The 18039-nt window shown below is 44.5% G+C and overlaps 1 protein-coding gene across 1 annotated transcript; it reads right to left on the reverse strand.

The window, feature by feature from the left end:
* Nucleotides 1-1156: 1156 nt before the first annotated feature.
* Nucleotides 1157-4914, reverse strand: LOC147992740 (anthranilate O-methyltransferase 2-like). The gene is made up of 4 exons (XM_087541249.1): nt 4773-4914; nt 4157-4570; nt 2617-2886; nt 1157-1522 (listed from the first exon to the last, which is right to left on the reverse strand). The coding sequence occupies exons 1-4, from the start codon at nt 4845-4847 to the stop codon at nt 1157-1159; spliced, it is 1125 nt and encodes a 374-aa protein (XP_087397375.1). The 5' UTR covers nt 4848-4914.
* Between the last annotated feature and the right edge of the window lie 13125 nt (nt 4915-18039).

An 18039-nucleotide genomic window follows, 5' to 3' on the forward strand; every position in this document is an offset into this window, starting at 1 on the left:
CGACCTTATGCCGTCACCAGCAATGGCGGCGGCCGTGGCCGTCGTAGACCTCCCTGGAGGCATCGCTTATTTGCTGCCGCACCCCTCCTGCACGGATCCGGCCGTCGCGTCCTCTCTAGATGAAACCCTTCATTTTGTGTTCCGACGATGGTGGCACATTGGTGTGTCGTTTTTCTACTTGGGGGCCTTGTCTCGGAGCTCTACATCAGCAAGCGTGACCGGTGGTTTGTGGCGATTGTGGAGTTCATACTTTTGTGACAAGGATGAAGGTCGGAGCCATGTCGGTGAGGCGGCAATGGTTGTAGTAGTCGTTTCTTCTTCGGTGTATCTGTGGTATTGCCTCCGTTTTTTGGTTGTTGTGGAGTCGAAGATGCTGGAGCGGAGCCCTCTGGTATACGGGCTGTAGGTGGCCCGTTCGATGATCTTCTGCGGCACCAACCGTGCCTAGATTTGTTCTTCAGAGTTCTCCGTCGGAGTCGGAGTTGCGCTATTTTGCAGCATGTGGCTGTGTTTTGCCCAGATCTTCATGGAGCTTCACGCGTCCGCGATGATGTGGATTGTGTCAACAATGCTGACGGCGAAGTCGGAGTTGTTTGCTCAGAGTTTAGGGGTGGCGATGATGCCTCTAGTGGAGGAGGGATCACGATGGCGCACACGTGCTGTCTCGTTGGGGCCCTCTTTCGAGCTTTGTGCATGGGATTTCTTATGTGTGCAGCTCAGCGTTTGTGATAGTTTTAGTCCGGTTCTTCATAATTAACTAGGCAATCTGGATTTCGCTTGGTTTTCTCTAATTAACTCAGCAACCATTTTGAAAAAAGAAAAACAATCTCTTCGGTAGGGGTTGACAAATGAGGATCCTCGAATCTTGGCCTTTGCACAAACAGAATATGCATAAAATTAGACAAATGTCTTTTCCATGTAGCCAACTAAGCCATACATTCTTATTCTTATACAATATCATCGAAACATTTTTTTACATATTAAATGGCAGGGTTTCTAGCGTATTTGCTTGCCATAAAATTCATGGAATTGACAAGGAAACATCCTTTTCCATACGTACAAAATATTAACAAAACATCTTTTACATATAATATGTGATGGACCGGAAATACTGAACTCCCCGCATTTATTCGAATTGACACTTGAGAAGTATTTCTTAGTGCTTGGCCTTCAAATAGATGATAATTATAGGATACTTGGCCTTCGCTTTCTTGAGGTGCTTTGAAATCATGCTGGCATAAACCATAAACAGATCATCAAGAATGGCCTCTCCGAAGTGTTTCTTAATCAGCGGTTCCGCCACCGCCCTTATGCACCTGGCAACATTCAACCCACTACTGCTGCAGCCCAACACGACATCATCGTTTGTGTCGTAGTCTTGTGGATCCCAGCTTGATTCAAACACACTCATGTGTTCCACATTGAAGAGATTGTTCTCCTCAACCACAGCCTTCACTTCGTCCATAGATGGCGCATAAAATGGAAGGTTGAAAGAGACCAGCTTCTCCTTCTCCACAAGGCCCTGCCACACGTTGCAGAAAAATAGTACTTTTTTTCAAAGCTTGTATGAATTCATATGCATGTTTTAAGATGCTAAATATAAATAGTTTTCCTCCCATGATATCTCGTAGATGGATACCCGTAGTCACAATAACTTTAGACCATGCAGACTTGGACACACTTCTATTTCTCCTCAGCGATGTGTGCTATGCGTGGCTCCAACAATTCATTTGGGCACCACCCTTTACATTGTTTCCAACCGTATAGGTTCCAGCGCTCCATGGAAGGACCCTCTGCCGCCTTTATCCATTAGCTGTCATGCCTAAATATAATGTTATTGAGATTGGCCGCTGCCACTGCTAGCTAGGCATTAGAGTATCACGTCCTCTGCCTCCACTACGTGTCCAAGTTTCACAGACGTCACCAATTCGTGCTCTTAACCCGCATGTGGCCTTCAGCTACCATACCATCGTTATAGCTACCATGCCTATTGTTATCATTGGGCCAGAGACTGTAGAAGGTGGCATATATAATTTTATTTTCTTCCAGTTATTGTAAACTCTAGAAGTTCACATGAAATTTTTGAAATTTTATTAGATAATGATGTTTTAATATTTGGATAGTTCGACCCAAAATCTTTGAAAACCATTTGATCTTTTACTATTCTGAAAGTTTATGAGAAATTTCTAGAGTAGTTTCTTGTAATTTATGAAAGTTGTGTCTCGTAGAGGCTCATAAGAAATCTTGGAAATTTGCCGCACTATTTTGGAAGTTTAGAATTTGTTGAAAGCTCTAATTTCTGAAAGTCGAGCTTATGATTTCAAGCTACCTATGATGGAATCATAAAAATTTAAAGAATATTCGTCGAGACAATCCTTCTTTTCTCTTTTCCCGGTTCAATTTGTCTCTACGTTGAGTTGAAAAGGGATGCGGCCTTCTGGTCTCTCACTTGGTCGAACCACTCATGTCTCATTAGCAACGCTGATGGAAAATGATCATTGGGGAAGATTCGGGCGGGTGACAGCCTATTAGCTGCTTCCAAGTCCTTCATTCATAAGATAGCACTAGGAGATATATATACGAATTAGCATTCAGTCAGCACATTATAGAGCATACCTTCAGCACTAGAGAGAGAAGCGCTTGGGCGAGCAAGTCCCACATGCTGCTTGCTTCACCATGTAACAACATGTCTTTGCTCTTTCTGCCTAGAAATGTTAGAACCATATGCCCACCACATACAAGTTCATTGAATCGCAGCGTCAGGAACAAAGACAGGTCCTTTTGGTACTCTTCTTGGTATAGTTTTATCACAGCTGGAGGAGTACTCTTGCCAATGTAGATGCTCTCTTCATTCAGGTAAGCACCTCTTGAAAGCTCATCCGGTACCTTTGGAAGCCATAAAGGAATTGATATAGTTATGTGATTAGTTGGACAAAATCAATATACTGGTATGTACAAATTTATTTTTCTTTAAAATTTCCAAAACCCCATGAATATATATTGCATCTATGCACAATGTTATTCAAAAATATGTTAATAAGCGACATGAAGAAATACAAATTTGCACAAATAGTAAGTCAATCTTTGATCGACACATTTGTTTTCTTGTGTGCAAGCTACAGCAGAAAAGACATACAGTAATATGTTAAACTTTATACACACGTGCTATATATATGTCCATATGTATACGTAAAATTGATTTTTGTAGGATTTGAAATACCTTTTTCTCCCCCGATGTAACAAAACCACGGTAACTGAACTGATATGAACCGTAATGAATGGTAGCGACCAGTGACAACTTTTGCACCTGGATAATTAGTCATTGGCTAATGCACTTGATCCCTAAAAGTGGCTTCTTTCTTTCAAGTTCAACAACCAATATTCCTTAGTATTTATCTTCTCTCAAAGTTTGGATTATCGTTTGAATTAAATTTCACCAGGGAATTGTAGCTGGATGAGTTGGATTTTGGCTAGCACTTGGCATTTAATCCACCCACACTTTAGTTTGTCCATCGCATGCACTTCATTATTCTCTTAAGATCATCTTACATAGCAAGTAGCAAAACATGGGATACCCTCTTTTTTGATATAAGGACAATGGATAGCCATCTATAACGTCATGGTCAGCATATTTCTCGAAACTAATTCTGGTACTCCCTCCTTTTCTAAAAAAAAATATAGCGCGCCCGCGTTTCCCGAGGTTCAACTTTGACCATAAATTTAACCAACAAGACCGACTGTGGCGGGAGCAAAAATTATATAATTGAAAACTTCTTTTGAATACGAATTCATTGATATAATTTTTGCTCCTGCCACAATCGGTCTCGTTGGTTAAATTTATGGTCAAAGTTGAAGCGCGGAAACCGAGAACACACTATATTTTGGAACGAAGGGAGTAGCAAGTATAGAGAAAAAAAATAAGGGATAACATGTAATTACATTCTAGAGTTTACATTCCTCTCGTTTCTCTAGACGCAGTTGTCTTCTTGCACCTTGTGGCAAGACATGATTGTTTGGAAAAGTATATTAATTTTTTTCTCTTGCTAAGAAATGAGTGAGTAAATCATGTGAGTTTGTTGAAGAGATTCTCAAGCAGTTTTAACACGGGTTTCAGTTGAGCTCAAACAATGCCTCGAACTGGTTTGTACGCACGCACCTTGGACCTCCACATGAGGGAGTAGGAGGAATGGAAGAGGTGGACACTCCGGCATGGGAACAGCCTGGTGTAGAAAGAACCCGGCATCCCGGCCACGTAGTATTGCGGCCTCCTATCGGCGGTGAGCTCCTGCAGCCGATCCAGCGACCTGAAGACGAGGTTGAAGTCGTTCCCCGGCAGGTCGTTGAGGAAGAACTGCAACTCCATGGCTGCGGCAGGAGGGCGCTGCTCCTGCTCTTCTTCCCGGTTGTGGTCGGAGATTGTACCGATGACCTCCGACACAAGCAGCAGCGTGTTCGGCCCTGACGAGCAGCCTAGGTCGGCGACGACCATGGTGCTCTTGTCCGGCAGTGACCTGTACAGCTCCACCACGGCGCCCTGGAGCACCGGCCTGGTCTCAAGCATGGCCTTCTCCTGCTCGGGCGGGAGTAACAAATTAATTAATCGATCGAGCACCCTCTGGACGCAAAAGGCAATAAATGCATGCACTTTTTTCCCCAACCAGGCTCACAACAAATTCCATTAATTTCTTAACGGAAATATTCAGTACAGGTAGTTCAACCTAGAACAAAGCAGCTGAAGGAGAACAAGCATGCATGCATGGGACGGTAGTTACTTGGAGTCTGGAGTTGGTGGCGTAGCTGTTCTCTCCGTCGCCGTTGGCCATGTGAAGCCATTGCTCTACCTCCATGGCTAGCTATCACTTGCGAGTTGTGACTTCTTGTGAGGATGATTTAAGTACTCACGCAGACGGGAGGAGTCGTCCCCTTTTATAGGTATATCTAGCTAGGATCACTAGCAATAGATGAAGACGAGGACAAAAGTTTTGGACTTTTGCTTTTCTGAAAGCAATCTGCTGCATACAAATTCTTGGCTGACCACTGCATGGATGTCACGGCGAGTACCTCAGCACATAAACGTACGGCTCCCTCCCTCAAATCAGGTCACGTGCACTCAATCGGATTGATTCTTCATAGCAGAATACTCTTCACGCGAGGAAATTGCACAAACCACCTACTTTTGGTGCTAGTGTTGCACATAACACCTATTTTATAGGTTTGTTGCACAAAACACCATATATTGGGGTAATTCACAGCTAGGTCTAATCCACCATTTGGATGTGTCGACATGATTTCTGACAATTGGGTCCAGTTTGTAAGTACACTGGTGTCAGGAAAATGGCGGCGAGGATAAGAAAGCAACAGAGCGTATTCCTACTTCACTTCAAGTCCAGCCTCGACAAGAATGAATACCGTATATTAGTACGTGATGCCTATACTGCAACTTGGGATGTATTTGGATAATAAAACCCCATGGCGGTAATATTTTGGTGTGTGAGACTTGATGATGTCTATAATGGCCATATGGCGACTACTTGGATGCTAAAGCCCAATGGCAACAATATCATCCATGTTTTGGTGCTACTGATCTTATTTTATGAATATTGTGGCTATTTATGAATCTTTTCAGATTTGTCTAGCAATCTTATGTTTTGTCATTCAAAAGTTTGTGGTGTGGTACTAGTTAGATGTAACTAGTGATGAATCTAGAAAGTTTCAGCTGATTTGGATCACATTATAATGAGATATTGGTAGTTTATATTGGCTCGTATATTTCTGTACTCAAAATTTAAAATTTTCAAAAGAAATGCGAAACAATTTCAGTAAATCACACCTGTATCCAATACTATTCTGGAAAAAACACAGCTCATTTGGACCAATAGTTTGTGAGATATTTGCAACGTTAGTTGGCTCGTTCAATATTTTTCTCAAATTAATATTTTTTAAATGCAAAAATAACTCCCAATAAATCATACATGCACTCACTAATATTTTAGGAAAAATTCAGCTCAATTCGAGCAAAGGATTGTGAGATATTGATAGTTCTAGTTGGCTATTGATGTGACTGGTTTTTTGCCACCGGTGCACTTACACACTAGACCCACTTGTTACAATCATGTTAACACACACAAATCATGGATTAGAGCTAACTGCAACGAATTGCCCCAATATGCGATGTTTTGTGCAACAAACCTGTAAAATAGATGTTTTGTGCAACACTAACACCAGAAATAGGTGGTTTGTGCAATTTTCTCTCTTCACGCCTGCTGCTTTGCTGGCCTTGCTGCGTCCCCTGCATGCGTGCTGCACGTGTATTTTTCAGAGTGTGCAAGTAGATATACCCATGGGTACTTCACGTGTGCAACCGGAGCCCTACAACGTCCCATCGGACAGCCCAGTCACTGTTCAGACAGAAGAAAGAAGTTTAAAAACCATCCAACTGTAATCTTCATTTTGTCTGGACATGTTCGAGCAGTCCACAAATCCCCATATCCAAGCCATATACATGGAGGATATGTAGGGATCTCCGGGCGTGCCCAGGCAAGGTGCTACGTAGGATTTGGCGAACCACGGACTTCTTTTTCTCTTTCTTTATTCTTTCTTTCTCTTCATTGTCTTCCTGTTCACCAATCATATGCACGTGACCCGACAATATGAGGATAATATGAGAAGTGTGGTTGTTTCGCAAGAAAAATGAGGATCCAAAATAGACGTGCCATGACACTGACCGGGCACATCCGCGGATGTATCAGTAACCGAATCAAGCAATTGTGGTTGTAGAGGCTCTAAGTTGGTCTTCCTACTGACTAAGCCATAAAGTCCTTGAGCATGCACCAAACCCTTACAAGTTCTATTAGTTCTTTTCTTTAACACAGTACATACATAGACACTCATACATACACACACTCACCCAGATGAACATACACACACAAATCCTATTCCTATGATCACCTCCCAGACACTTTCTCTGCATGGAAAAAGGAAGAAGATGTTGCTTCGGCTTCCGTTTGTAGCGCTGGTTTGCGTTTACCCTATTTTCGTGACTCTCCTCTCTTTCTTCTCCCCCTACCATTATTTTGATCGAGCCGGCACATCATTTTGGGATTGACAAAATCGTTATAGACGTCTTCGTAGTCGATGGGAACATCTTCTTCCACTAAACGCACATTGCCAAAAAGCTTCGAATATATCCAGAAAAATGTGAGCACTAGTGTCAAGTCCATGTCCCGAACCCTGATAGGCTGAGGATACAACTGCCCGGCCCCATAACCATCCAACTACATATTTGGTTCTCAAGTTCTATTAGTTTAATCACCCAATTAAGCTGAATAGGATCCTTAGGTTGCATGTCCATCCTTATCTTCACGAAGTACCTACCTTGGTACGATTGGGTGCTTAGCTTGTCCATCCTTATCTTCACAAAGTACTTACCTTGGTACGATTGTGTGCTTGATAGGGGGCTAGGTGGACGAGGATTTGTGGCTCACAAGTGCAGAGGTACGCATGTCCCTGGTGCCTGCTTTAATTTTTAATTTGGCTTCCGATTTTAAAGTTCTATATCTTTTAAACGATAACTCTAAATTAAGTTATGTTTTCATATTCATGTTTCTCTTGACCAGTGCTTTCAAATAAGATCCATTTTTTAATATATTTGATGACCTTAGAAAAATATGTTCAGTTTCAACGTCGAGACTTAGTACGAGCGATCAATAAAAATCAATTATTTTGTGTTGACGACCGACAAAAAAAATTGCTTGCAGTTATATCTATAAAACTGGTGAAAACTTGGCAGTTTTAGATGCAAAAACCGTAAAGTTAATCATTGAAGCTAAATTTTTGAGAGATTTTCTTTTTTAGTTTGCCCTTGTGTGGAATTGAAGTACTATGCGAATCGCGAGTCAAAACGAGCGGGCGGAAGGACTTGGCAGATGACTGCCCCCCACACTTGCCCTAAAACGTATGTTTGGCATGCGCGTGAACATGATTTAAGTACTCACGCAGACGGGAGGAGTCGGCCCCTTTTATAGAGGGGGCACATATATATAGGTATATCTAGGATCATACAAGCAATGGACGATGAAGACGGGGACAAAATTTTTGGACTTCTGTTTTTCTGAAAGCAATCTGCTGCATACAAATTCTTGGCTGACCACTGCATGGACGTTACGGCGAGTACCTCAGCACATAAACGTACGGCTCCCTCCGTCAAATCAAGTCACTCAGACGAATTGATTCTTCATGCCAGAATGCTCTTCACGCCTGCTGCTTTGCTGGCCTTGCTGCGTCCCGTGCATGCGTACTGCACGTTCTTTGAAGGCAGAGAGAAGAAATTGGTGAAATTGTTGTTGATTTTCTATTGCTTGAGCCTTGTGGGTATATATGTAGGAGTACAATGACCAATTTAAAGTACAAAACAAGGCAGGACCAAATCCTAGTATATACTATATTTCGTAATAATCATATACTTGACATCCCTCTCCGTAGTCACAACGATAGCGAAGCAGACGGTGAGACTGGAGAAGAATCCGAAAGCAAGCTGACGGACAACCCCACGTAACAATCGTAACGGTCGATGCATCGCGGAAGTTGTGGCTGCCGTGGAAACTGACGAGTTTGCTCAGGCAAGGAGGGAAGCCCTTTGTGTCATTTATCGATTTAGCCAAGAGCGTAGGGTGGTGTAGTCGTGGTCGAGGTAGCAGTGCGAAGAACTTCGTGGTCGATGTCGAGTTGGGGAGCCGGTGTCGAGGATGTCGCCGTGGAGCTGTGGGTGTAAGGAAGCGCCGAGTTTGTCATGGGCGTAGTGGTGTCAAAGTAGTGTGCGCCGGGTAGAGGACGGTGTTGACGAGGCTTCGCGCTAGGTTTGCCAAACACGGGGATACGTCGTAGACGAAGGCACGCATCGGTGATGCCAGCAACGGGAATGCGAAGACAGACAAAGAAGAAGTTTACGAAGCACCCTACCGGGCTTGCCTGGGGACACATCGTGGACGAAGGCACACATCGTTGTTGCCAGCACCATGCATGCGTAAATGAGAGACCTACAAGAGCTGTAGGCCATGTCGAGGAGTCGGAGGGCCAGCAGAGAAGAAGACTCGGCGACGGTTGTGGCACCAATCGGCGCGAGGCCGATGTCGCCATCGATGGTGGGAGTAGACGAAGTGGTCGGGGGTAGATGACGGCGACGCTGCCGGACGGGCTGATGCTGGACGAAGACGAAGGGGCTGGACTGGTGGCGACGGCTACCGGGGTAGCGGCGGTGGCGGCCGAAGAAGAGCGGCGGAGAACAAGATGAAGCCGGCGACGACGGACGGCGTGGGACGACGTGCGGACAAGTAGCGTCAGCACCGGCACCCGGGCTACCAAAGAAGTTGCGGTGCCCGGGCAGCGAGGCTCGAGCGACCAAAGAAGCTGCCGCGCTTGAGCTCGAGGCAGCTGACGAGCCTGACGCCACCAGGGATGAGGCCGACATAGATCGACGGGTCGGCCGGTGCACGCAGGGGTGGCTATGATGGGCCGCCACATTGTGTGATGCCGCCGGGTTGGGGCGACGCACGAGGCCAGGTTGGAGCAGGGCGGTGACGGTTGGCGCAGGGCGACAGCCGGGTCGACACGCGGGCGGCGGTGGGCCTTGATGGGCCGCCTCGACGCATGTGGCCTTTGGGTCGGAGGAGAGGCCGGCTGGTCGCGCCGGGGTCAAAGTAGACCTGCGCGGGGGCGACAGCGGCGACGGACGACATAAACTGATCTTAAATTGGAAAACCAAAAAGAAATGCCGATCAGACGTCTTCATAGTTGACCGGAATGAATTCTCTCATTAAACGCACATCACCAGAAAGCCTAGAATATATATAAAAAAGTATGAGATCAGTGTCATATTTATGTGTCTTAAACCTTGATAGACTGAGGATACCATTACCCTCATAATCATCCAACTACGTATTGCGTTCTTAAGTCCTATTAATTTGTCAACAACTTAACTAGTTTAATCAACCAATTAAGATCAATAGGGTCCTTGGGTAGCGTGTCCATTCTTATCTTCACGAAGTAAGTACCTATATTCGGTGCTTACTACGGGGGCCTAGATGGACGAGTATTTGTGGCACGCAAGTGCAGAGGCACGCATTTCCCTAGTGCCTGCTTTTTATTTTGGCTTTCGATTTTTAAAGTTCTATATCTTTTAAACCATAATTTCAAATTAAGTTATGTTTTCATATTCATGTTTCTCGTGACCAGTACTTTCAAATAGGATCCATTTTTTAAATATATTTGATGACTAAAAATATGTTCTATTTCAATGTTGACATTTAGTACGAGAGATCAATAAAAATCAATTATTTTGTGTCGACAACCCACAGAAAAAATTGCTTGCAATTATATCTCAAAAACTGGTTGAAACTTAGCAGTTTTAGATGCAAAAACCGTAAGTTTAATCGTTGAAGCTAAAACATTTTAAGGGATTTTTTTTAGTTTGCCCGCGTGCGGGATTGCACTACTGTGTGAATCGCAAGTCAAAATGAGCGGGCGGCAAGACTTGGCAGATGACTGCCCCCGCACTCACGTGGCCCCTTGCATTTCTGGGGCCTAGGCTACCTTTTTGTCGACTAGTAAACGTGTAGGTACAAATGCCCGTATTAACTAACTAAACGTTTGAAGTACACACCATGAACATTGTTTTTTTTCATACCTGGACAAAAATAATTATCACGAAACTTTGCCTGTTAGTAAACATTTGAATTTTTTCCCCATTTTTTTGGACAGATGTTTTTTTATCAAAAAAGAAATCAGTTTTTTTGCATTAATTTCATGGAGCAGTTTCTTTTTCTATTTTGTGCTAAATGTGTTGAGGTGCTCACCATTGGTATGATATAGATCATTAGATCTACATGGTTTAATGGATGACATGATTTGGATCTGCCTTTTAGGATATTTTTGTACTGGTATAGACATAGATATGGTTATACATGCAGTTTGTCCACTCGTACATAAAGATGGCAATTTTAATATTTCAATACTATTCCCTAACACTTCTCACCGATTTACTCACATTCATTTAGAGGAGATGCTAGTGGTCGTCTATGGTGAGAGAAGAAAGGGTGGTAGATAGTTCATAATGAAACTGGATGCTTCATATTACATAATGCCTTAATATATTACTTTTACTTATTCATTATGACATCATGCAAGATCATGGCATTGAATCATGAATTCGTAAAAAAATCATGAAATCTTACTGTCATTCCTACAAAGACATACTTGCCTATGTTCTAGCATTTCGGTCCAGTGCGGTCCACAAAACAAAAGATTGAACCAACGAGATGAGATGAAAGAAATATACAAAAGGCGGATGATATATGTTCCACAAACTAAAAACAAGGAGAAAGATCTGATATTAATCGTTAGGATTTGAGTTCGGAACACTCGGCTATGCATGTGTATCTTTTGACCTCTCATAGCTGCTATAACTATCTTGTTTTGGTCATTGTCAGCGTCACCTTTCGTGTGGTTACTGCTTGGCTAGCTGAGGACAGGGATTCAAATTATCAATCGACATGATAGTCTAGCTGACGTGCCGAACAATTGGTTTGACACGTAATAAATATATAATTTGTGTGTTAGAAGGGCACTCAAATATAAAAATAGATAGAAATACTATTCAGAACCTCGGGTGTAGACTAAATTGTTTTGCACCGGAAGTATTTGTTATGATAATTTCACTAAAGAATTGTGTTTGGCATACACACAATTATGTTAATATTGATTCACTACATAAAATTTTGCATAAAAAATCAGAATATTAGTCATAAGGCCACAAAATTTGCATGTCTGCACTTGTTGTTTTCCTGACTGAGTTCTACTCCAGCCTAAGCTGTCAATCCTATTAACCCTTAGGTCTAGATTTCACATGATTTAATTATTTGAGTTCCAAACAATTGTTAATATAAAATAAGTAATAATAATATTGAATTTCAATGAAAATAAAAGTCATACTATTATTTTATTCATTTTTTACCATTTATTTATTTAATATGGCATAATTAATATCTTTAAATCTGTAAACCAAAACTCGACAAATAATATATCCATTATTATTAGAAAATTGTGAGGAATCCAAATATGACATCTTTAATTTTTAAAATTATTTCTCATATGCTTTAATCAATTGCTTCTTGGTGATGTGAACCGGATGAGAACTAATGAGCTTTCTATGTTTGGCTAAGCACAAGTGCCTGATCTAGATTCATTGATAGAATGGTTATAATTTGATGATCTGGTACTAGCTAAGGTATAAAATGGTGAATCCTTGAATCACTATATACAATGTATGTCCAGTTGCAGCAACTGTTGTTATTTGATTTTAGGAGTTGAACTTGAGCATGAAGTCACACGTTTCACCGTCTAAGCTTGAAACTATTATTCTAAAAAACATTATTTAGTAACACTAAAATTTATTCAATAAGTAGTTTGACCATAGTTTGACAAAAAAATTAAAAAAAATTGAGGATAACTTTTTTCCTTTCAGAATCTAAGGATTCTAAAAATGTGCAAAACGGCCTATGGTAGCCGAAATCGGTTCCAGAGGGCCTTTAGTCCCCATTCTGGAACCGGGACAAAACAGATGGGAATAATGCCCAAAAATTTAGTCCCGGTTGGCTTACGAACCGGGACAAAAGGAGGTCCACGTGGCCGCAGCTGTGGGGCGCCCAGGCAGGAGGACCTTTAATCCAGGTTTGTAACACCAATCGGGACTATAAGGTTTGACGAGAGGCTTCCCGTGCTCATATCTGAAGATCTCTACTACCTCTAACGTTTCAAACTCTACATCATCGCTCAGGTAATAACCAAGATTGGTACCGGGCAGTAGCCCCGGATGATTAGCGACAGTATCGCTAGACACCTTGAGTGGGGGGCATGATTGCTTTGCCTGTTCGCCGAGCTGGGGAATTGTTTTCCCACTTTTTCGTTTTGCTAATCTTGCATCACTGGAAGTACTTCCCGACCACCGCGCTTCATCATATGTCTTTGCAATACAACGGTCATAGTTGGATTGCGGCGGAGGCGGTGGTGGTCTCTTAAGGGCATCCATGGTGTGCTTCACTTTCACCGGATCTGCCATTTCCTTCGGAGGTGGAGGTTTCTGTTCAAAATGGGCCTTCACTTCAGCAGCACTTATGTCCGCATTTTCCTCTTCAGTCCTCTCATATAGTAACTTTGGAAGAGGCTTCATGCTTGGACCAAATTTGTATTTCTGGAGGGAAATATGCCCTAGAGGCAATAATAAAGTTGTTATTTTATATATCCTTATTCATGATAAAGGTTTATTATTCATGCTAGAATTTTATTGATCGGAAACCTTAATACATGTGTGAATACGTAAACAAATATTGTGTCCCTAGGGAGCCTCTACTAGACTAGCTCGTTGATCAAAGATGGTTGAGGTTTCCTGACCATGGACATGAGTTGTCATTTGATAACGGGATCACATCATTAGGAGAATGATGTGATGGACAAGACCATCCGTTAGCTTAGCATAATGATCGTTCGTTTTTAATGCTATTGCTTTCTTCATGTCAAATACATATTCCTTCGACCATGAGATTATGCAACTCCCGGATACCGGAGGAATGCCTTGTGTGCTATCAAATGTCACAACGTAACTAGGTGATTATAAAGATGCTCTACAGGTATCTCCGAAGGTGTTTGTTGACTTGGCATAGATTGAGATTAGGATTTATCACTCTGAGTATCGGAGAGGTATCTCTGGGCACTCTCGGTAATACACATCATAAGAAGCCTTGCAAGCAAAGTGACTAATGAGTTAGTTACAGGATGATGTATTACGGAACGAGTAAAGAGACTTGCACTAGTAGGAAAAGGTCTACTAATGGCGCACCAGTTTTTCCTACTAATGGCGCATCACTGGTGCGCCATTAGTATCACGCCACTAGTATTTATTACTAATGGTGCACCACCACTGGTGCACCATTAGTATCTGGTATACTAATGGCGCACCACCCAGTGCGCCATTAGTATGCCTCCCAGGGGCCATATTTAACCATGTGCTTTGGCACACTAATGGCGCACTGCGGATGGATGCGCCATTAGTATACTTGGCATACTAATGGCGCACTGTTTGGTGATGCACCATTAGTATACTTTGGCATACTAATGGCGCACTCTGTAGTGATGCGCCATTAGTATGAATATTAGGTTTTTTTTTACTTTTCTGATTTTTGCACATGTTATAAAATATATTATTTGACAGAATATAGACAGTAGCACACAGCAACAGCAGATTCATCGAATACAATAGAAGATTAGTCTCTGAATACAATTCATCATATTAGTCTCCGAATTCAAAAGACCGAACAAATATAAAACATTACAAGTCTCGAGACCGCGAGTATCGAGTTTGTCTTCACATTACAAGTCGATATCGATCATCTAAACTACCATCACATAGAAGAGAGCTGCGGTCATCACGATGAGCATCATCGCGATGAAACTGGTCTTCATCCGGTTCCTCCAACGCTCCCTCCTCTCTCCCGCTAGATAGCGGGCGTATCTAGATTCCGCCTTCGCCCTAGTGGTGTACCCTTTGTAACTGTTACCGCTGAAACGGTGAACCTGTCTCCGACACTCCTCCCAGTTTTCGTAGACTCCGGGAACCTTACCCTTGTACACAACATACGACGGCATCTCTATGCACAAGCCAAACAACAGACAATACATACATAAGCAATATATAAGTATGCAACAAAAGGATCGGAAAAGAAAAGCAAGACATGACATTAATAGCACGATTCATGGTCCTACTAATAAATAGCATCGATTACATCTAAGTTGAACGACTGTCCAAACCAAAGAGACATACAAGTTCATTAAAGTTTAATTACAACATGAGCCAATCAATGTTTCAGAACTACACATAGCATCACTACTGTCGACTCGACTCATGGGATCGGAGCATGGATGAAGCCGCCATCTGTCGTGATGGTCATGAAATCACGGGCGTTGTCAGCCTGCATTTGTAGCGTTCCGTCTATCTCCTTGTTGGACGGTTGATATCTGAGGTAGAACTGCCCCGAGGTATGAAGGACATCTTGATGGATGATGTCCGCAAACTCCGACTGGATGCGAAAGAATTCTTGTCTGATGTCCACGTCCTGGATGGCCGACAAGCTTGCGGCCCAATCTTTGTGATTATTTTGTAGCAGAAGGTGATGATGGTCCCTTACGATCGCCCGCATGTGATGGAGGGCGTAGTAGGCATCCTTCTGACCGCCAGGCGCCTGCTTGACGCAGCAAAACATCGTATTGTGGGTGAACACGTGCTTGCCGTACTTACGAACTGCCCTGGTGAAGGTGCCTCCAGATTTGGCGTAGCCGGGGAGAACATCATCAAGAACTTTCTTGATATTTGTGTAGTCTATCTTGGAGTTACGGTTTGGGTCGAAATACGTGGCCATGGAATATTTCGGGCTTAAGAGGATGAGTGTGCAATGTGTGTCACTGCACAGAACACGGAATGTTAGAAGAAAAAAAGAACGATCGAAATCTAAAAAATCATATGTTACGAGGCGGTTAAGAGATGACTTACTCGGGAAAGTAAGCCACAAGGAAGTTATCCTTATCTGGGTTTGCCAAAATGACGTCTTCGAGGTATGAACTCGCGACTTGGCGGTCCCCAGCGCTGCTCAAGAGCTTGGCACGCATGTAGAAGGGGTCGACGATCACGATGTCCGGGGTCTTGTCTCTAATGATCCGCATCTCCATACTCAGCGAAAACAGCCGAACGAAGGTGTAGTGCAGCGAATAAAGGTTAAACATAGGAAAGATGTCATCAAACCGCAGGACGATCATACCCCCGATGTCGCCATCCACAAAGCCCTTGCCCTCTGGCACCTTGGCCACGAAAACCGGGTATGCCACATCATTCTCTCTTAGACGCCGCTTCTCCAAAGAAAGAACACTGTCGTGCAGACTTCGCATAGCACCGGTTGCAGCATTGAGCATATTTGACGGTAGCATCGCCCTACCCGCCACATGCACCCTCCTCGAGATATCCTTAGGTGAAGGTGGCCCGTCCTGAGCACGGATCCTCCTCGGTGCCGGCTGGCTCGCACTGGCGCCCTTTTTAGTCTGCCGTTTCCGGCTCTTCTTCTTGATCTGTTGTAATGGGACCGAGTTCTGCTCAAAGACCGCCTTCTTGAGCATGTTGGGGCTGATAATATTTCGCACCTCAGCTATCTGAGGCTCGGTGAAGGCGGCAGCCGGAGGCGTCTCCTGAGAACTGAACACCAGACGACGCCTGTTGCAACTGGGTTTCTCCGATGTACCAGCTAGATCGCGGTCGTCTTGGTTGGGTTCTTGAGAAGGAGGCCCGCAGAACTCGTCATCGTACCCATGTTCGGCAAAGTACTTATTGACGTTGGTAAATGTACCGTTGTCGTCGTCGTCCGGATCTTGTGCCATATGCATGTCTGGATCCTGTGCCATAGGGATGTCCAGCATGTCCGGTAGCGTTGCGGCATTCTTGCCATGGCTTGGCGCCAGCATGACTGGCGGTCTTGTCTGTGGGGTGGTGTCCCCCGCCCCCAAACGAATCTGGCTCTTCGGCCAAAGTAGGGGCCAACTTACGCAGGCGCTGAGGGTCATCTCATCTTCTTCGTCGGCCCCAGCGGGTCGAATCGGAGGTAACAACTCGTCGCAGCCTGGCAGCACCCGAACCACTTCAACCCTATACATTGTGGGTGGCATCAGATTACCGTGGAACACGGGGTTGCCCGGTTGAACGATTCTACCCTTGGCGACATCGACCAACTCGCCGCCCACGAAGTGCAGGAGAGTGCAAGGAACGTCGGCGGCGCCTGCGAAAACATGTAGGGCATTAGGGATACCCAGTCAAAGGCAAGGAGATGAAGTCCTCGGCCGAGAGGCTTAGTTACCGTGAAGCCGTCGAGCTCGGCTAATGTCGAGGCACCGCCAACGGCGGGCGTGCAACTGACGGAGGGGCCGCTTGCTGGCGAGGTGCCGGCCGGCATACACCCGAGTGCATTAAGCTCCAATGCCGGCGTCGGAGACACCAATGCCGCCGCCGCCGGAGACACCAATGGCGCCGCCGCCGGAGACACCAATGGCGCCGCCTGCGCGTTGTGCGAGTTGCTGGTCGTTAAGCTGGGAATCGGGGGCGGCCCCTGTTGGCCACCCGCAATCCACGTCGTTAACCCATGAATCAAGGTAGGCATAATGTCGGTGAGCCTCGATCCCAGTTGTTGTTGCACTTGCTCTTGGACCATCTCCGGAATCCACGCCACTTGCGCCTTGAGTGCTTCAACCTCGCGCGACTGGCTTTCCGAGCTGGTCTTTTTCTCCTTTCGCCCACCAGCGGTATAGTATGACGACCATTTTGTGGACAAGCCTTTGCCAGCCACACGACCAGCTGATGTTGGCTTATTGAGCTTATCCTCGTTTTTCATTATGTTCAATGCCCTATTCAAAGGGGTGTCGAAAGGGGAGCTCTGAGACGACCCCGCGCTACTGCTTTCTTTGTCCTGCGGAAGGAACGTGAACCATTTAGAAATATTGGGGATTAATTAGAATGCAACCATATGGAGCTAATTACGCGGGGGTGTATTCCTTACCAGAACAAGCTCAAGCGCCTTTGTCTTCGGATCCGTGGTAAGCTCCTTTGTTACCAGGTCCTCCTTGTACCGGGCCCTGAGAAAGTTCCTGGTCTGCTTGTCACGGTATTTCTCGAAGCGGGGCGGTAGGCCTTGCTTGACACGCTCCGCGTCCTCCTTGTCCCATATAGGCTCCGGCACTCTGTAACTGCCGGGACCGAGTTGGTGGACCCCTATGTTCAACTGCCGCATTTCTTCCCCCACTGACTTGACTCGGAGGTTGCGGGGCTCTTGCACTCCTTGTAGTCATCTTCGCTAATCAAAGGATATTTCGCCTTGATCTTCTCGTAACTATCACCTTTGTCAATCATTGCCTTCACCGTGCTTTTCCAAGTAGACAGGGCCGTGCTCATCCTCGTGA

Source organism: Triticum urartu, chromosome 1A (genome assembly GCF_056163025.1).
Source record: "Triticum urartu cultivar PI428250 chromosome 1A, HENAU_Tu73, whole genome shotgun sequence".
Lineage (NCBI taxonomy): Eukaryota > Viridiplantae > Streptophyta > Magnoliopsida > Poales > Poaceae > Triticum > Triticum urartu.

What these genes read in the sequence shown, in the direction of transcription:
- LOC147992740 (XM_087541249.1), bottom strand. Translation starts at nt 4,847, where the DNA reads ATGGAGGTAGAGCAATGGCTTCACATGGCCAACGGCGACGGAGAGAAC. An exon ending in CCCTCATGTGGAGGTCCAAG is followed by an intron (nt 2,887 to 4,156) that starts GTGCGTGCGTAC and finishes TGGCTTCCAAAG; the next exon opens with GTACCGGATGAGCTTTCAAG. An exon ending in TTCTCTCTCTAGTGCTGAAG is followed by an intron (nt 1,523 to 2,616) that starts GTATGCTCTATA and finishes AACGTGTGGCAG; the next exon opens with GGCCTTGTGGAGAAGGAGAA.